The following is a 21344-nucleotide window of genomic DNA, read 5'->3' on the forward strand; positions in this document are numbered from 1 at the left end:
TTTTCTGGGATTGCCCTAAATTAAGTCTATTTTGGGAAGGTATTCATAGAACATTAGTTAAGGTACTTAGGTCCCAGATACCTCTGAACTTTGAGACGCTCTATTTGGGGCATGTATTGTTCCTTGAACAGAAGAAAGATATAAAGTTGCTGCAGGCCCTCTTAGCGGCAAGTAAGAAATCAATCACTAGAAAATGGCTAAATCCAATACCACCTACATTAGAAGATTGGTACGAAATTATCTTGGAAATATTTAAAATGGAAAAGTTGACCTACTCCCTGAGAACTCAAAAAGAAACATTTTATCAAATCTGGAATAAATGGATTGAATATATAACCCCAATGCGAGCAGACTTTAGATGACTCTCCTAATGATTTATATTGCTCTTCTCATCAACACAGTAATATTGCTAACGTAAGCACCCCTAGTCTAAATGTTTGTTGTTTTTTTTTGGAAAATAGAGAATTAACACAAGTAAAGGGAAAGATTTAGGAAAGGGATAAAAAAAAATGAAAAAATTAAGTAAATAAGTACATAGGGATTGGATAATTATGTCTGCGGGCAGGAACAAGCACGAACAAATTGGGATATAAACACCTACAATGGTTGGTATATAGGCTTGTATGCAACATTTTGGACCAGTGGAAATGGTCCAGAAGGGTTGTATGGAAACTATTATTACCATTTTTCTTAACAACTAATTTCATTACTTAGCCTAATAGGTTAGATTTACCACAGTACATAATTATCTATTTAAATGTTTATTTTGCTTTTATATCATCTCAATGTGTACTTAAGAATATATAAATAATTGTAGTTTTATACATATAAAAAAATGGAAAAGGTTATATGTGTGAAAAAAGTACATGATAATTGTGAACTCCTTATCCAAATAAAAATAAAATTAAAAAAAATAATAATAATTTGACCAATCAAGTCTAACCGCTCTAAATAGGTCTTTCTTTTCAGATTCGCAGTATATGAAATTATTTGACCCCTCAAATATGCTTTCATAGCATCCCAGACAACCTGGGATGAGATTTCAGATGACATGTTAGTACTTTACAAAGTTATCTGGTCCTTAATAACTATTACAAAATCATTATCCGACAACAAGGTCGGGTTAAAACGCCAATGTTTATTCATTTGAGGGAAATCAGGGAAATTCATGGACAGGGTAACTGGGGCACGATCTGAAATCAAAATACTCTGATAATCGCAAGAGCGAACAGATGGAATCAGCTGATTATCCGTTAAGAAATAATCAATTCTAGTAAAAGCATGATGGACATGTGAAAAAGAGGAATAATCTCTCTCAGTAGGATGGAAAAAACGCCACACATCAGAGATACCATAATTAGAAAGGAAAGAGTGAATAGATAAAGCAGATTTAACTGGGGAGTCTAGGAACAGACGAGGATCGATCCAATACTGGATCTAACCAACAGTTAAAATCACCACCCAATATGAGGGAATATCAAGTCAGGCAATAAAGAGAAAAAACTATCAAAAAAGTCCACATCATCTGAGTTGGGACCATAGAGGTTAGCCAATACAATTTCCCAGAGACAATAATAAAATGACTATTTGTATCCGATATTTTGCTGTGAAGCTCAAAGGGAATATTCTGATTAATAAGGATTGAAACCCCCCCGGCTTTATCCGGAAAAGCAGAATGGAAGTGCTGTCCCACCCACCGAGACAAAAGGCGAGAGTTACCAAAACTACAAGCGCTTAAGTTGTGAAAACACCTTCCTTCTTTTAACATGATGGTTCAATCCCTTAACATTCCAGTTTATAAGATTCAACGGGCTAACCATTGCCACATAAAAAAGCATATAGGGTAGTAGGCATAAATAGGAACAAACATTCTAATAACAGCTCTGGGGCAAAAGTATAATACAAGAAAATCAGGACAAAAAAAAGTCCTGAGTAACAAAGAACAACCAAGGGTTGTATAAATAGTATTGGCACTAGGGAACCCTACCCCCGCCCCCAATCCCAAAGCAAGAAAGCTACCAAAGAACAGCAACAAGCTCTTCAGAAAAAACTACCCCTAAACCCAACTTCCAGTTTCTGAATATCTTCATAAACTCCATTAAATTAACAGTTCATAAAAAAACCAGAGAGCTTATACACTTTGAATTAAAATTGTACATAAAGAAAAAAAAGAAACTACTATCAAAAAGTGTTAGACTCAACTTAAAATAATAATCCAGAGTACCCATGAAAAACTATAAAAAAGAATTCAGTAATTAAAAATTTAGTTTAAAAAGAAAACAGGTGAAGAAAAACAAAGAGAAAAAGGAGTTGCTATGGCAGGGAGACTTTCGATAAATTTCTGAACTTCATATAACAGAGTTAAACCATTTTCAGTAATTTAAAAAATTAATTTTAAAAGAAAACAAAAAATAAAAAAAAACCAAAGAGGAAAAAAAAGTAGTAATTGGCCATTTTAAATAATCAAATTGAGTCTGAAGAAGTCACAATGGCAGGGAGACTTTCAATGAATTCCTGAGCTTCTGTAACAGATTTGAACAGTTTTTTTTTGTCCCCAGTACTAAGAGTTATTCGGAGATGAGCGGGATAACAGAGAGAGGGCCTGAATCCACGATTGTAGAACTCTTTCATAATGACTTTGTATTCGGTACACAGCCTCAAAACTTAAGGAGCATAATCTTCAACAACACGAATGGAATGACACTTACAATGCAATTTTCCTCTCCGACATGCTTCCATAATCAAAAGGTTTTTCACCTGATATTAATGAAAACAGAGTGTAACTGGGCGTGGCTGAGAGCCTAACTCGAGCTTGGCCCGAAAAGTACAGTGAGCTCTGTCTAACACGGGTAAATTCAGAAGAGTATCTTTCCCAAAAATCTCACAAAGAAAAAAATTCAACAGGAGCTCCGCTTTCAATAGCCTCTGGTAGACCAAGGATTCATAGATGATGCCTTCTGCTCCGACCTTCGAGATCAGCTATTTTAGATGATAACTTGGTGTTATACTCACTCAAATTAGAGCAAATGGCTTCCAGCTGCTGAACACGACATTTTAAATCCTCAGTTTCGGAGTCAAGATGAGAGAGACGAACGGCATGATCCTCCACTTTGGAATTAATTTGATCCAATTTTGACTCCAAAAAACTGAAAGACGACTTAAGTTCGGACTTAAGTTCAGATATAATCTCTTGTCGGTGCTGTCCAAACTGGCGATAATATCGGCAGAGGAGCCAGAGACCGTCACATTCATAGAGACTTCTTTTTTCCCAGCTTTAGAGAGCTTGTAAGCCATTGTAGGACAGATGTATTTGCAGGCAGGTAGGAGAACAAAAAAACAGTCTGGGGTAGAAAAAAGAAGATAAGAAGTGCGGAGGTAAGAAATGAAACGGAGCGACAGTTTTAAGCAATTAACTTATTGCTGTCTTACCGAAGTCTTGTTATATTTTCAGAAAACTGTTTAGTCCTGACGAAGGGTCTCGGCCTGAAACGTCGACTGCGCTTCTTCCTATAGATGCTGCCTGGCCTGCTGCGTTCACCAGCAACTTTGATGTATGTTGCTTGAATTTCCAGCATCTGCAGAATTCCTGTTGTTTATGGAATAAATCCCTGATTGAGTCTGCACAGCTCATACCAATGCACCATGAAAAACTATTGGACTAAAATGGCTGATAGTCTACACTGAGACAGAGAGAGGTACATTGTTCCTCCTTTCTCTATCTTAATAAACCCTGTCAGCAGAGCCTCCAGCAGACTCACGCCCACGGCTCCTAACCAGATAATGGTGGGTCTATGTTTTTACCACACACACTTTGATACAAGTGCCAAGAAATGCCGACACATTGCAGCTTCAACAGGTCAGTGCTTCGGGTCATCAAAAGTCTGTGAACTGTAGGTTCCAGCTGCCAGGGTCGTCTATTGTTCACTATAGTCACCTTTTCAGGGTGACACTTCTTACGTGACACGGGCACTCAAGTGAGTGTGCTGCCAGCACTGCACATTGATTATAAGGCAGACAGCGACGAACCCTCTCTGGAGGTCACCGATGGCAACAGGATCCGGACTTACGGGACATGACACATGATGCTGTTTCAGTGGACAACATTACACATGGGACTTGGTCTTGGCTCAAGATGCAAGACATCTGCTTGGCACAAATTCCCCATGTGCCCAAGGACTGTTAGTAGATCTTAACCACTACCAGCTTGTGAGCACAAAGAACTTTGCATCATTACCCTTATACCCCAGTAAGTTCATGCCTTATGCAGGCTTCTCATGGTCTGAGTCAATGTTCCCCTCCCCCAGTAAGTTCCCCACGATGACTCTGTCCAGCGCATGCACCACCAGAAGTGAATTCACTCACTTGCTGGGTAAATTCTCAACACATGCTTGAGTAAAACATAGAAACATAGAAAACCTACAGCACAATACAGGCCCTTCGGCCCACAAAGTTGTGCCAAACATGTCCCTACCTTAGAAAATACTAGGCTTACCAATACCCCTCTATTTTTCTAAGCTCCATGTACCTACCCAAAAGTCTCTTAAAAGACCCTATTGTATCCATCTCCACCACTGTTGCCGGCAGCCCATTCCACGCACTCACCACTCTCTGAGTAAGAAACTTACACTGAGTATGGGACCCGAGCTGGGCACCCCTTATGCACACCAGACAGATTCACAATGGCAGTTTTGGTGAATTCCGGGGTGTGGGGCTGGTCTGAGTAGGGTAATGAAATGGGTGACACAGACGACACATTCTGTTCATAAGAGAAACTGTTCTACATAATTCACAAACACTGCCATTGAGAAGATGTGTTCACTTTAAGAGACAATGCCTGACATAAGGCAGCTGATTTTTGGTTTGTTCATAATGGAAGTAAATAGCTGTGGCTTTTGTTAAGCACATAAAATGACTTTCACATGTTTTATTCACAAAATCCTACAGTACCAGGGAACCATTGCAGGTCTGTATAACAGCTGTTTTTAAGCCTGGTAGGCTTTCAGGCTATTATATCTTCTGCCCAGTGGGAGAGGGGAGAAGAGAGAAAATCTGAGGTGGGTAGGGTCTTTAATTATGGTGGCTGCTTTACTGAAGAAAGCAGCAAGAAGAATAAATAGAATCCATAGAAGGGAGGCTGGTTTCCTTGATGTGCTGAGCTGTATCCACAACTCTCTGCAGTTTCTTGCAGTCACGTGCAGAGAGTTGCTATACCAAGCCACGATGTATCCAGATAGGGTACTTTCTATAGTGCATCAATAAAAAGTGGTAAAGGTCAACGGGGGACATGCCAAATTTCTTTAGCCTCCTAGGGAAGTTGCGATGCAAGGAGGCTTTCTAGGCCATGTTGTTGACCAGGAAAAGCATTTGATGACGTTCACCTCCTTGGAACTTGAAGCTCTCAATCCTCTCAATGTCAGTTCCGTTGGTGCATGTGCACTTCTCCCCTTCCTTGAGTCAATGGCTAGCTCTTTTGATTTGCTGACAATGTGGGAAAGCTTGTCATGACACTATGTACCAGGATCTTCATTTCATTCCTGCACTCAGATAGAATACACAGAATGAAATTGCTGAAAGAACTCAGTGATCAGGCAGCATCTGTAGAAGCAAAAGGATACTCAACATTTCAGGTTGAGACCCTGCATCAAGACAGAGTGTCAACACTTCTCTCTGTAACTGTATCTTGGACTTCATAATAGAAAGACCACAGTCAGTACATGTTGACAGCAGCATTTCCAATTTCATCATGCTGCCCCCAAGGGCTGCGTGCTTAGTCCACTGCTGTTTATGTTGCAGACGCATCACTCTGTTGCTAAATCTAGATCAAATTGAATCAAGTTCACTGATGATGCAACAATGGCTAGCCTTATCAACGATGTTGACGACGAGGCAACGTACAGAGAGGAGGTAGAACAGCTGGTGCAATGATGCGACCCTTGACAGCTTCACTCTCAACGTGGACAAGACCAGAGATGATTGTGGACTTTAGGAAGGTGTAGGCTGACCCCTTTTCACTGCACATAAACAGCTCTTCCATAGACAAGAGTTAGGAGCACAAAGTTTCTGCGAGTGCACATAATGGACAATCTCACTGGTCCCTCAACACCACCTCTTTGGTGAAGAAAGCACAGCAGTGTCTCCACTTCCACAGGACACTGAGGTGAGCAAGGGTCTCCCCATCATTCTAAATAATGTTTGCAGGAGCATCATTGAGAGTGTTTTGACCAGCAGCTTCACAGTCTGGTACGGGAATTGCAAGCCATCTGACCACAAGTCCATACAAAGGATTGCAAGGACTGCTAAGAGGCTGACTGCAGTCTCTCTTTCACCCTTCAGAGATATTTATCAGGAGCACTGCATATGTAGGGCCCTTAGCATTGTCAGTGTTCCCTCCCATGCATCCAACAATCTCTGACTCCTTACCATCAGGCAGGGGTACCAAAGCATTAAGGCAAGAACTGTTAGGATAGGAAACAGCTTCTTTTCCCCAGGCTGTGAGACTACTCATCTCCCTGCCACCATCCAAGTTACATTACGCATGAAACATCAGTGGCTGTATACCGTTTACTTTTTAGCTTGTATCATAAATGCACCAGAGTATTTGTCAACTTATTTATGGCAATATTATTTACATGTTGTGTATGAGTTTTATGTACCGTGTTGTGCACCGTGGTACATACATTGTCATTGTTTCGTTGGGCAGTATACATGTGTACAGTTTTATAGACAATAAACTTGAACTTGAAATCTTCAACAATTAAGTCTCTACCTGTGAAGTTGCTGCAGAAGCTCACCATGCCTATCCATAGCACTTGCTGAATCTAGTGCAGACCATTCAAAATCATCAAACTAATATCAAATTCAGTGCATTTTAGATGCTTGTAAAGTTGAGAGAAAGTACATCTCATTTTGAGTGACTGAAATCAGTGATATCTCTGACAAACCTCAGCAACAGAAAGAAAGAAAAAGGTTAATAGGCATAAACAAAAGCAAACAAATTACAGTAAAATCCATTAGCATCTTGGGTGAACGTATTTACTGCACTGCAGACAAGTCTTCTTTCAAAAGCTTTGGGAAATTTTCTCTGAGTACCTATCTCCCAGAAGATAAGCAAATCCATGCTGCTGAATTTCTCTGTCTCATCTGCTACATCAGAAAATTTGATATCCCTCATTAATCTGTGTTGCAGCTACTCCGGGAATCGCAGGGCAGAATAAACCCTTTGTAGCTATGTCTTTTTTAAGGACAGTAGGATCCCTTGAAGCTGAGTTCACAGATTTCTCACCCTTCAATCACTGAAAATGTGTTTCATGCAGGCAGATTACCAAGTTCATTTACAAACAGCCACAAAAATGCAATACAAGTTCACCCACCCTATATTTATTGCACCACGCACCATGTAACGGCCTTGTGCAATTTTACTCAAATGTGGCTCACAAAAACAAATTAAATTGCAAAGATACCAGGGCTCTTACTACCATTATTGTGATTTTTTTTTTCTTGCAGTTCAGTGTGTAATTGAAACAGAAGACATTTAAGCATATGACCAAGGGGGAAGAAAAGGCAAAATTCAGCAGTGTGCATTGTCTGATACCATCAAATAATCTGCAATTCACTTCCAGTTTAATGCTGACCTCTTGTGACAGACATCTTATATTACAACTTGAGTCAGACGAAAAAATGGTTTAAAAAAAACAAACAAAAGGCTTTTAGTCTGAATGCACACAGCTCTCATAACATGAAGGAACTAATAGAAATAAATGGCCATTATGAGATATACACAAGGGGTAATGGTAAATAAGACAATACAGCATTGGTTTAAATTGAGTAAAAGAAGTAGTCATGGTTAAAAAATGTTAATTCTCTGTGTAGGAAAGAAGTAGGCACACCCTGGGAATTAAAGACCAGTGAGTCTTACCCTGGTAGCAAGAAATTATTGGAGAAGATTCTTAGAGACAGGACTTACGAGTATTTGGAGAAGTATAGTCTAATTAGGGACAGTCAGCATGGCTTTGTGTGGGGCAGCTTTTGCCTTATAAACATGAGCAGCCAATGTGGTACATATGGATTTTAGTAAGATGTTTTGATAAGGTTCCCCGTGGTAGGCTCATTGAGAAAGTCAGGAGGCATGGGATCCAGGTAAACTTGGCTGTGTGGATTCACAATTGGCTTAGCCATAGAAGGCAAAGGGTGGTTGCAGATGAAGTGCTTTCTGCTTGGAGGGCGGTGAGCAATGGTGTTCTGCAGGGATTTCTTCTGGGACCACTGCTCCTTGTGATTTTTATATATGGTTGGATGAGGAAGTGGAAGGGTGAGTTACAGCAGTAAGTTTGCAGATGACATGAAGGTTGGTGGAGTTGTAGATAGTGAGGATTATCATAGGTTACAACAGGACATTGACAGGGTGTAGAACTTGGCTGAGAAGCAACAGATTAAGTTTAACCTTGAAAAGTTTGAAGTGATTCACTTTAAAAGGTTGAATTTGAAGGCAGACTATAGAGTTAATGGCAGGATTCTGCCATCAGTGTGGAGGAACAGAGGGATCTTGGATCCACATCCATAGATCCCACAAAGTTGCCACGCAAGTTGATCGTGTTGTTAAGAAGGTGTATGTATTGGCCTTCATAGTAAGGAGATTGAATTCAAGAGCCACAAACAAGGTAAAGTTGAAGAATTGGCTTGCCTGCAGAAAGCAGAGGGTCGTAGTGGAAGGAGCACATTTGGATTGGAGGGTTGTGACTAGTGGTGTCCCACAAGGATCGGTTCTGGGACCTCTACTTTTCATGATTTTTATTAACGACCTGGATGTGGGGGTAGAAGGGCGGGTCGGCAAGTTTGCAGATGACACAAAGGTTGGTGGTGTTGTGGATAGTGTAGAGGATTGTCAAAGATTGCAGAGAGACATTCATAAGATGCAGAAGTGGGCTGAGAAATGGCAGATGGAGTTCAACCTGGAGAAGTGTGAGGTGGTACACTTTGGAAGGATAAACTCCAAGGCAGAGTACAAAGTAAATGGCAGGATACTTGGTAGTGTGGAGGAGCAGAGAGATCTGGGGGTACAAGTCCACAGATCCCTGAAAGTTGCCTCACAGGTAGATAGGGTAGTTAAGAAAGCTTATGGAGTGTCAGCTTTCATAAGTCGAGGGATAGAGTTTAAGAGTCACGGGGTAATGATGCAGCTCTATAAAACTCTGGTTAGGCCACACTTGCAGTACTGTGTCCAGTTCTGGTCACCTCACTATAGGAAGGATGTGGAAGCATTGCAAAAGGTAGAGGAGATTTACCAGGATGCTGCCTGGTTTAGAGAGTATGCATTATGATCAGAGATTAAGGGAGCTAGGGCTTTACTCTCTGGAGAGGAGGAGGATGAGAGGAGACGATATACAAGATTTTAAGAGGAATAGATAGAGTGGATAGCCAGCACCTCTTCCCCAGGGCACCACTGCTCAATACAAGAGGACATAGATTTAAGGTAAGGGGTGGGAAGTTCAAGGGGGATATTAGAGGAAGGTTTTTTACTCAGAGAGTGATTGGTGACTGAGTCAGTGATGGAGGCAAATACACTAGAGAAATTTAAGAGACTACTTGACAGGTATATGGAGGAATTTAAGGTGGGGGGGTTATATGGGAGGCAGGGTTCAAGGGTTGGCACAACATTGTGGGCCGAAGGGCCTGTACTGTGCTGTACTGTTCTATGTTCTATGTTCTATAAAATCCTGGTTAGACCACACTTCGGGAATATTGTGTTCAGTTATGGTTGGTTGGCTCATTATAGGAAGGATGTGGAAGTATAAGAAGGGGTGCAGAGGAGATTTATCAAGATGCTGCCTAGATTATGAAAGAGGACCAGGGTTGGGAAATGAATATTCAGGGATACATCCTATCAAAAGGACAGACAGGATGGCAGAGGGGGTGGGGTGGCTCTGTTGGTAAGGAATGAAATTCAGTCACTTGCAAGGGGGGGCATAGAATCCGGAGATGTAGAGTCAGTATGGATAGAACTGAGAAATTCTAAGGGCAAAAAGACCCCAATGAGAGTTATCTCCAGGCCCCCAAACAGTAGCCTGGATATAGGGTGCAAGTTAAATCAAGAGTTAAAATTGGCACGTCGCAAAGGTAATACTACGGTTGTTATGGGGGATTTCAACATGCAGGTAGACTGGGAAAATTAGGTTGGTACTGGACCCCACCAAACGGAGTTTGTGGAATGCCTCAGAGATGGATTCTTAGAGCAGCTTGTATTAGAGCCTACCAGGGAGAAGGCAATTCTGGATTTAGTGTTGTGTAATGAGCCAGATTTGATAAAGGAACTCGAGGTAAAGGAGCCATTAGAAGGTAGTGACCATAATATGATAAGTTTTAATCTACAATTTAAGAGGGAAAAGGGAAAATCGGAAGTGTCAGTATTACAGTTGAAGAAAGGGGACTATGGACCCATGAGGGAGGAGCTGGCCGAAGTTGACTGGAAAGACACCCTAGCAGGGATGACAGTGGAACAACAATGGCAGGTATTTCTGGGAATAATACAGGTGGTGCAGGATCAGTTCATTCCAAAGAGGAAGAAAGATGCTAAAGGGAGTAAGGGGCCACCGAGGATGACAAGGGAAGTCAAGGACAGTATAAAAATAAAAGAGAGGAAGTATAACATAGCAAAGATGAGCAGGAAGCCAGAGGATTGTGAGACTTTTAAGGAGCAACAGAAGATAACTAAAAAGGCAATACGGGGGGAAAAGATGAGGTACGAAGGTAAGCTAACCAAGAATATATAGGAGGATAGTAAAGGCTTCTTCAGGTACGTGAAGAGGAAAAAATTAGTTAAGACCAAAGTTGGGCCCTTGAAGACAGAAACGGGTGAAATTATTATGGGGAACAAGGAAATGGCAGACGAGCTGAACAGGTACTTTGGATATATCTTCACTTGGGAAGACACAAACAATCTCCCAGATGTAATAGTGGCCTGTAGCGATGTGCTACACACAGAGCTAGAAATAATGACACGTAGTCTGTAAGTCGCACTCGAGACTCGTTTATTCAAACTTTGCGGCACTGGCTTTTAAGCAGTTCCCTTCCAGCCCTCTCCAGGTAGAAATGACATCAGAGGTGCATTACAAAAATCTTTCCCCGCGCGCGGGCTATTTTGTGAGCCAGTTCACTTGTGTAGAAAGTGGGTCGCCACATAACCCCCCCCACCCCAGAACCAGCGATACACCCTCAATGTCCACAGCCTGGATCAGTCTCTGTTTGGGCTGTCTGCCTCTGCGCCACAGTGCCTGAACCTCAACTGACTGCGCCAAGTCCACATGGGCCGGTTTGAGTTGGTCCACCGTGAAAACCTCCTCTTTCCCTCCAATGTCCAGAATGTACGTGGACCTGTTGTTCCTGATCACCTTGAGCAGCCCCTCGTACGTCCACTGTAGCAGTGCCCGGTGTGCGCCCCTTCGTACGAATACAAACTTACAGTTCTACAGGTCTTTGGGTACGCAGGTCGGGATCTGTCCGTGCTGTGAAGTCGGTACGGGGGGCAGGTTGCCGAGCCTTTTGCGTAGTCTGTCCAGAACTGCTGCAGGTTCTTCGTCTTGCCCCCATGAGGCTGGTATGAACTCTCCTGGGACGACCAGGGGTGTGCCGTACACCAGCTCAGCCGACGAGGTGTGCAGATCCTCTTTGGGTGCTGTGCGGATTCCAAGCAGGACCCAGGGAAGATCGTCCACCCAGTTAGGCCCTTTCAGGCAGGCCATGAGAGCCGACTTCAAGTGACGGTGGAAGCGTTCCACTAGTCCGTTCGACTGTGGGTGGTAGGCAGTTGTGTGGTGTAATTGTGTTCCCAACAGGCTGGCCACAGCCAACCACAGGCTGGAGGTGAACTGGGCACCTCTGTCAGAGGTAATGTGGGCCGGTATCCCGAAGCGTGCTACCCAGTTTGCAATCAGCACTCAGGCGCAGGAATCGGCGGTGGTGTCGTTGAGCGGGACCACCTCTGGCCATCTCATGAACTGGTCTACCATAGTTAGGAGGTACCGCGCTCCTTGCACAATGGCAGGGGCCCCCCGATAACCACATGAATGTGGTCGAACCTCCGGCGGGTGGGTTTGAACTGCTGCGGTGGGGCTTTGGAATGCCGCTGCACCTTGGCTGTTTGGCACTGAGTGCACGTTTTGGCCCATTCGCTGACCTGTTTGCGAAGTCCGTGCCACACGTGCTTAAGTGCTTAAGGAAGTAGCCCAAGAAATAGTGGATGCATTAGTGATAATTTTTCAAAACTCTTTAGATTCTGGACTAGTTCCTGAGGATTGGAGGTGGTGAATGTAACCCCACTTTTTAAAAAAGGAGGGAGAGAGAAACCAGGGAATTATAGACCAGTTAGCCTAACATCGGTGGTGGGGAAACTGCTAGAGTCAGTTATCAAAGATGTGATAACAGCACATTTGGAAAGCGGTGAAATCATCGGACAAAGTCAGCATGGATTTGTGAAAGGAAAATCATGTCTGACGAATCTCATAGAAATTTTGAGGATGTAACTAGTAGAGTGGATAGGAGAGAACCAGTGGATGTGGTATATTTGGATTTTCAAAAGGCTTTTGACAAGGTCCCACACAGGAGATTAGTGTGCAAACTTAAAGCACACGGTATTGGGGGTAAGGTATTGATGTGGATAGAGAATTGGTTGGCAGACAGGAAGCAAAGAGTGGGAATAAACGGGACCTTTTCAGAATGGCAGGCAGTGACTAGTAGGGTACCACAAGGCTCAGTGCTGGGACCCCAGTTGTTTACAATATATATTAATGACTTGGATGAGGGAATTAAATGCAGCATCTCCAAGTTTGCGGATGACACGAAGCTGGGCAGCAGTGTTAGCTGTGAGAAGGATGCTAAGAGGATGCAGGGTGACTTGGATAGGTTAGGTGAGTGGGCAAATTCATGGCAGATGCAATTTAATGTGGATAAATGTGAAGTTATCCACTTTGGTAGCAAAAACAGGAAAACAGATTATTATCTGAATGGTGGCCGATTAGGAAAAGGGGAGGTGCAACGAGACCTGGGTGTCATTATACACCAGTCATTGAAAGTGGGCATGCAGGTACAGCAGGCGGTGAAAAAGGCGAATGGTATGCTGGCAAGAAGATTCGAGTACAGGAGCAGGGAGGTACTACTGCAGTTGTACAAGGCCTTGGTGAGACCACACCTGGAGTATTGTGTGCAGTTTTGGACCCCTAATCTGAGGAAAGACATCCTTGCCATAGAGGGAGTACAAAGAAGGTTCACCAGATTGATTCCTGGGATGGCAGGACTTTCATATGATGAAAGACTGGATGAACTAGGCTTATACTTGTTGGAATTCAGAAGATTGAGGGGGGATCTGATTGAAACGTATAAAATCCTAAAGGGATTGGACAGTCTAGATGCAGGAAGATTGTTCCCGATGTTGGGTAAGTCCAGAACGAGGGGTCACAGTTTGAGGATACAGGGGAAGCCTTTTAGGACCGAGATTAGGAAAAACTTCTTCACACAGAGAGTGGTGAATCTGTAGAATTCTCTGCCACAGGAAACAGTTGAGGCCAGTTCATTGGCTATATTTAAGAGGGAGTTAGACATGGCCATTGTGGCTGAAGGGATCAGGGGGTATGGAGGGAAGGCTGGTGCAGGGTTCTGAGTTGGATGATCAGCCATGATCATACTGAATGGCGGTGCAGGCTCGAAGGGCCGAATGGCCTACTCCTGCACCTATTTTCTATGTTTCTATGTTTCACACGAACTTGCTGGAGACCATCTGGACAGGTGTCCTGATAGATGGGTGTGCCAAGCCGTGTATGGAGTTGAAAACTCGCCGCCGCCAGGCTGCTGGGACGATGGAGCGAGGTTGGCCAGTAGCCACGTCACACAGGAGGGTCCTCTCACCTGGGCCTACGAGGAAGTCTTGCAGCTGCAAACCAGAGACTGCGGTCCTGTAGCTGGGCATCTCGTTGTCTGCCTGCTGCGCCTCCACCAGTGCTGCATCGTCCACCCCCTGGGACAGGGCCTGGATAGTTGGTCTGGAGAGTGCGTCTGCCATGATGTTGTCCTTTCCCGAGACATGCTGGATGTCCATCATGTACTCGGAGATGTCGCTGCTGGCGGGCCGACCAGGGATCGGACACCTTCGTGAACACGAAGGTCAATGGTTTGTGGTCCGTGAATGCGGTGAACGGCCTGCCTTCTAAGAAGTACCTGAAATGCCGGATTGCCAGATATAGTGCCAACAGCTCCCGGTCGAAGGCACTGTACTTGAGTCCGGGTGGCCGTAGCTGCCTGCTGAAGAACGCCAGGGGTTGCCAGCGCCCCTCGATGAGTTGCTCCAGCACCCCACCGACTGCAGTGTTGGATGCGTCCACTATGAGGGCAGTTGGAACGTCCGTTCTGGGGTGCACCAGCATCGTGGCGTCTGCCAAGGCTTCCTTGGCTTCAACGAAAGCGGCCACGGCCTCTTTGTCCCAAGTAATGTCCTGCCTTTACCCAACATCAGAGTGAACAAAGGGCACATGATATGGGCTGCTGAGGGGAGGAAGCAGTGGTAGAAGTTCACCATACCAACGAACTCCAGCAGGCCTTTGACTATGTTGGGCCGGATGAAGTGGCGGATCGCGTCTACCTTGGCGGGCAGAGGTGTTGCCCCATCTTTGGTAATCCTGTGGCCCAGGAATTCGATGGTGTCGAGTCCGAACTGACATTTGGCCGGGTTGATCGTGACGCCGAAATCACTCAGGCGGGAGTGGAGCTGGCGGAGGTGTGACAGATGCTCCTGACGACTACTGCTGGCTATGAAGATGTCGTCCAAATAGATGAACGCAAAGTCCAGGTCGTGTCCCACCACATCCATTAGTCGCTGGAACGTCTGTGCGGCATTCTTCAGGCCGAACGGCATTCGGAGGAATTTGAACAGGCCAAACAGGGTGATATGTGCTGTTTTGGGGATGTCTTCAGAGTGTACCGGAATTTGATGGTACCCCCGGACGAGGTCTACTTTGGAAAAGATGCTTGCCCATTCAGGTTTGCTGCAAAGTCCTGTATGTGCAGCACGGGGTAACGGTCTGGAGTTGTAGCCTTGTTCAGTCTGCGGTAGTCGCTGCATGGTCTCCAGCTCCCAGCTGCTTTGGGCACCATGTGCAAGTGGAGGCCCATGGGCTGTCGGACTGCCGTACGATCCCTAATTCCTTCATCCTCTTGAACTCCTCCTTCGCCAGGCGGAGCTTGTCCGGGGGGAGCCTTCGTGCACAGGCATGGAGGGGTGGTCCCTGGGTCGGAATGTGGTGCTGTGCTCCGTGTCTGGGCATGGCTGCCGTGAACTGCGGTGCCGGAACCGATGGAAAGTCCGCCAGGATTCTGGTGAATTCGTTGTCAGACAGCGTGCTGGAGTCCAGGTGTGGGGCCGGCAACTTGGCTTCACCCAGGGAGAATGTCTGGAAAGTCCTGGCATGGACCAGTCTTTTCCCTTGCAAGTCAACCAGCAGGCTGTGGGCTCGCAAGAAGTCCGCCCCCAGGAGTGGTTGGGCCACGGTGGCCAGTGTGAAGTCCCACATGAACTGACTGGCGCCGAACTGTAGCTGCACTGTGCGGGTGCCGTAGGTCCGAATCGTGTTGCCGTTTGCGGCCCTCAGGGTGAGTCCCGTCGCCCTGTTGCGGGTGTCATACCCTGTCGGGGGTAAGACACTGATCTCCGTTCCAGTGTCGACCAAGAAGCAGGGTCCCGACTGTTTGTCCCAGACATACAGGAGGCTGTCCTGGTGGCCAGCCGCCGTAGCCATTAGCGGCGGCTGGCCCTGGTGTTTCCTGGGAACTTGCAGGGCGGGCGACAACGGCAGACTTCTGTGCCCCACCGCTGCTGGTAGAAACACCACTGTTCATTGGCCTGCTGTTGGGCGCGTGGCTTGGTAATCTGTCCGACGGACGCCCTGCTCTCCCTCTTGGATTTCCACAGCACGTCTGACCGGGCCGCCACTTCTGGGGGTCACTGAAATCTGTGTCGGTCAGCAGCAGATGTATGTCCTCGGGCAGTTGTTCAAGGAACACCTGCTCAAACATGAGGCAGGGCTTGTGTCCTTCAGCCAGGGCCAGCATCTCGCTCATTAATGCTGACGGCAGCCTGTCTCCCAAACCGTCCAGGTGCAGCAAGCAGGCACCTCGCTCACACTGTGAGAAGCCAAAGGTCTCTAAGAGCAGCGCTTTGAATGCTGCATATTTGCCTTCTTTGGGGGGTGACTGTATGAAATCCCCAACCCGTGCGGCTGTCTCCTGGTCAAGGGAGCTCACCACATAATAGTAATGTGTGGAATCCAAAGATATCTGCTGAATCTGGAACTGGGCTTCTGCTTGGTCAAACCACACACGTGGTCGCAGCGTCCAGAAAGTTGGCAGTTTTAGCGAAACTGTGTGAACAGATGAAGAAGAGTCGATCATCTTTGGTCCAAATCCCGTTTGGACCGTCAGGGTCACCAATATAGCGATGCGCTACACACAAAGCTAGAAATAACGACACGTAGTCTGTAAGTCGCACTCGAGACTCGTTTATTCAAACTTCGTGGCCCTGGCTTATAAGCAGTTCCCTTCCAGCCCTCTCCGGGCGGAAATGACGTCAGAGGTGCATTACAAGAGTCTCCCCCTGCACGCGGGCTATTTTGTGAGCCGGTTCGCTTGTGTAGAAAGTGGGTCGCCACAGGCCAGAGGACCTAGGGTAACAAAGGAACTGAAGGAAATTCACATTAGGCAGAAAATGGTGTTGGGTAAATTGATGGGACTGAAGGCTGATAAATCCCCAGGGCCTGATGGTCTGCATCCCAGGGTACTTAAGGAGGTGGGTCTAGAAATCGTGGATGCATTGGTAATCATTTTCTAATGTTCTATAGATTCAGGATCAGTTCCTGCGGATTGGAGGGTAGCTGATGTTATCCCACTTTTTAAGAAAGGAGGGAGAGAGAAAACAGGCAATTATAGGCCAGTTAGTCTGACATCAGTGGTGGGGAAGATGCTGGAGTCAATTATAAAAGATGAAATAGCGGCACATTTGGATAGCAGTAACAGGATCAGTCCGAGTCAGCATACATTAATGATTTAGATGACGGGATTAAAAGTAACATTAGAGCAAATTTGCAGATGATACAAAGCTGGGTGACAGTGTGAAATGTGAGGAGGATGTTATGAGAATGCAGGGTGACTTGGACACGTTGGATGAGTGGGCAGATGCATGGCAGATGCAGTTTAATGTGGATAAATGTGAGGTTATCCAATTTGGTGGCAAGGACAGGAAGGCAGATTACAATCTGAATGGTGTCAAGTTAGGAAAACGGGAAGTACAATGAGATCTGGGTGTCCTTGTTCATCAGTCACTGAAAGTAAGCATACAGGTACAGCAGGCATTGAAGAAAACTAATGGCATGTTGGCCTTCATAACAAGGGGGGTTGAGTATAGGAGCAAAGAGGTCCTTCTGCAGTTGTACAAGGCCCTGGTGAGACCTCACCTGGAATATTGTGTGCAGTTTTGGTCTCCAAATTTGAGGAAGGACATTCTTGCTATGGAGGGAGTGCAGTGTAGGTTCACTGGGTTAATTCCAGCAATGGCAAGAATGTCATATATTGGAAGATTGGAGCGACAGGGCTTGTATACACTGGAATTTAGAAGGATGAGAGGGGATCTGATTGAAACATATAAGATTATTAAGGGATTAGACACGCTAGAGGCAGGAAACATGTTCCCGATGTTGGGGGAGTCCAGAACCAGAAGCCACAGTTTAAGAATAAGGGGTAGACCATTTAGAACGGAGTTGAGGTAAAACTTCTTCACACAGAGGGTTGTGGATCTGTGGATCTGTGGAATGCTCTGCCTCAGAAGGCAGTGGAGGCCAATCCTCTGGATTCTTTCAAGAAAGAGATAGAGCTCTTAAAGATAGCGGAGTCAAGGGATATGGGGAGAAGGCAGGTACTGATTGTGGATGATCAGCCATGATCACAGTGAATGGTGGTGCTGGCTCGAAGGGCCGAATGGCCTACTCCTGCACCTATTGGCTATTGTCTATTAGAGAGCATGCTTTACAAGGATAGGTTCAGAGTGCTGGGATTTTTCTCTTATATTACTTGATAAGAGGTGTACAAGATGATAACAGGCATAGGATCGAGTGGATAACCAAAGACCTTTGCAAAGCACATAAAATGCTGGAGGAACTCAGCAGACCAATCCGCAATGGAAAAGAGTGAACAGTCAACTTTTCGGACCAAGACCACTCATCAGGGTGGAGTCTGATGCTGCCTGGCCTGCTGAGTTTCTCCAGCATTGTGCGTGTGTTTCTTTGGATTATCAGCATCTGCAGATTTTCTCATGTTTGTGACCACAGACTTTTTCCCAGGGAGGAAATGACGAATGCGAGGTGACATAATTTCAAGCTGATTGGAGAAATGTATAGGGACGATATCAGAGATAAGTTGTTGTTCAACACCCCCCCCCCCCCGCCACAGTGCGTGTTGGGTGCGTGGAGCACGCTGCCAGGAGTGGAGGTAGAGTCAGATATATTAGTGACATTTAAAAAACTCTTAGACGGGCACATGAATAATAGAAAAATGGAGGGTTATGTCTCTACTCCGAATAAATGCAGACACAGAATAACTAAATATATTCAAGGCCAAGACAAAGGTACTTGGTTCACAGTAGGATTAAGGATTATGAAGGACAGGCAAGAAAGTGGATCTGTTGGAAGATCAAATCCACCATGATTTTAATGAATGGGTGAGAAGGCTTATAGAACTAAAAGACCTTGGAAATGTCATTAGAAAATCTAACCATTCTGTCCTTGTTGGAAGATGCCCAAGAACAAAGAGAATACCTTGCTGAGGGAATATCAGCAAATGGAAACTAAATTTTTAAAAAAAACAGGGATCAACATACTGTGTTATACCCTCGTGGACCTAATCTGGTATAAAACAAACATGCAAGAAAATTAGCAGAACTAAAGATCAGTGTGGGAAAGGGTGTTTCCTTTTCCACTGGAAATCAATACTCTCAGAACATGAAGTTAATTGGGGAAAAAACACACACACACTTCATTTTAAACATAGGAAACATACAGGAAGTTACAAGGGGAGAATTTATAAGAAACTAGAGTCTAAATACTAACAAAAGAGATTATTGTACCAGCAAATTCAGATACCTGTAAATTTGCAGTTGACATCATCCTTTCAACAGAAAACTCTGATTTATTTATGTATTAATACCCAAATGTTTTCAGGTAGCTAATAATATTTGTCTGGATTATTTTCATACTATCAATGCTGTATTTGCTTCAGTGACTTTCCTGGTCGCCAAAGCAGTATTGAATGAGAGGGGCATTAGTGAGCTTTAGTAAAATTCAAGTCAAGGTGAATCAATGATAAAACTTTCCACTGGCTAGAGTTGTACCACAGGGTGAATTCCAAGAGAATGGAAAAAGGCTCATGGCAACAGTATCCAGTCAGTCCAATACTCTTTTTCTCATACCCTTGATCTTTTCTTTCTTATATTTATCCAATTTTCTTTTGAGCATCCCAAGTATTACACAAAATCTAATGTTATTTTTTCAAGTTTTCCTATTTCTTTAAACACTTAGTAGCTATAAATTCTAGCAAGCTAACTGTGCTCCATCACTTCAAGCATTTATAAAAGAGAATATAAGGAAGAGAAAAATAAAAGGAAACAATGGGCTATTTCTGAATCATAAAATCAACTAAGCTTTTAAAATAAAAAGTTACTAATTCATATCTAATTATTACATTTTCATGCACACAAACTTGCCTTATATTTAATTTTCCATTCATAATACATTTAATGATAAAAATGATGTTCATGAAAGCAGTGAAATGTATAGCAGAGAAACAACATTATTACCCCATTGCCATAAACTGTAATTGCTCCAAGTTCAATTATGACATTAAAAGTAGTTCTCTTTTACTCCCTGTCCACAATGTTATTTTATCACCTGCTGACAACTTTATCAGTATTACCATTTCCTTCACCCTTTTCACAAATACCTTGCTTGAGTTTTGAAGTGATTCACATAATGAATTCTGCTGCGTTCCTAATAATTACTTCATAAAAGACTAATTTCTAAGAGATTTGTTAATTTCTCAATATTCTCTAAAACATTGCAGTTATATTTTCACAAGTTAATTTGTGTATTACTACCATGTCTAAAGAGTGGTTATTTGAATTCTAAAATACTAGTTTCTTACCCTAAATACAGGGTTGGCTCCATGTTCCAATAAACATTTCACAGCTGACAAGCAAAGATTTGATGCTGCAATGTGTAAAGGTGTTCCAAAATTGAAGTCACTGCAGGTGGCATCTACTTCTGACAATAACAGGTACAAAACAAATGATCAAATTCTGTTTCAATCAAACAAAATTGTTAGATCAACATTAGATGATTATTTTTTAATTTTTTTGTCTTCAAATTATTATCATGAATCCGAAAAGTTTTTACTAATCTTCAACTTTTGTAAGCATGAGGTCAGACATCACCAAACATTCTAATATTGCAACTGAATATCACAAATTCATAAAGCATACTTTTCTTCCCACAACTATTTTGTGGTTTGAAAAGGAAATATAATTTTGTGATGAAATACAAAATAGATTCTTCACATTGATTTTCATATGACAATATTTTGGATTAACGCTAATAATGAATATTTTGCATGATTTATTTGTAAAAAAGACGAATAGCTCCAAATAGGCCATAAGCATGAGGAAACTGACTATTTTGGAGACATTTAAACCCAGTTCACAAGATCAGATGACATATGGAAGATCTATTCTAATGTACTTAGAGATATTGGATTATACAAATTAAAAACACCTCCCACCCATATTCCTATCATCCTACTGTTGTCAGTATCTCGATCCAAAAAGGGTGTTTTGGGGTGTACCAACAACGGCTATAGAGGTTATTCAAAACACAATCTTTAAAAGGCAATGCCTCAAAAAGGTGGCATCCATCATTAAGGACCACACTCCCCCCTCCCCATCACCTAGGAGATTCCCTCTTCTCCTTGCTACCATCAAGGAGGTGGTATAGGAATATGACAACACACACTCAGCATTTCAAAAGAAACTTCCCCTCCGCCATCAGATTTCTGAACAACCCATGTGCACTAACTTACTAGATTTTCCTCTCTTTTTGCATCACTTATTTAAATTATATTTTTATTTTATATTTTAATTTATATTTTTGGTGTATATATATATATATAGAAACATAGAAATCCTACAGCACAATACAGGTCCTTTGGCCCACAAAGTTATGCCGAACATGTCCCTACCTTAGAAATTACTAGGCTTACCCATAGCCCTC

General features: G+C 43.7%; 1 protein-coding gene across 8 annotated transcripts in view; it reads right to left on the reverse strand.

The window, feature by feature from the left end:
* The window catches only part of LOC134350427 (CAP-Gly domain-containing linker protein 4-like), a 338819-nt gene that overhangs the window by 231199 nt on the left and 86276 nt on the right, over positions 1-21344 (reverse strand). For all 8 annotated transcript variants that reach the window (XM_063055606.1, XM_063055612.1, XM_063055607.1 and 5 more), the window contains exon 6: positions 20224-20342. In XM_063055606.1, coding sequence (XP_062911676.1) covers positions 20224-20342 — 119 coding nt within the window. The remainder of the gene's footprint in view (positions 1-20223; positions 20343-21344) is intronic.

This window comes from Mobula hypostoma, chromosome 8, assembly GCF_963921235.1.
Source record: "Mobula hypostoma chromosome 8, sMobHyp1.1, whole genome shotgun sequence".
NCBI classification, from domain to species: domain Eukaryota; kingdom Metazoa; phylum Chordata; class Chondrichthyes; order Myliobatiformes; family Myliobatidae; genus Mobula; species Mobula hypostoma.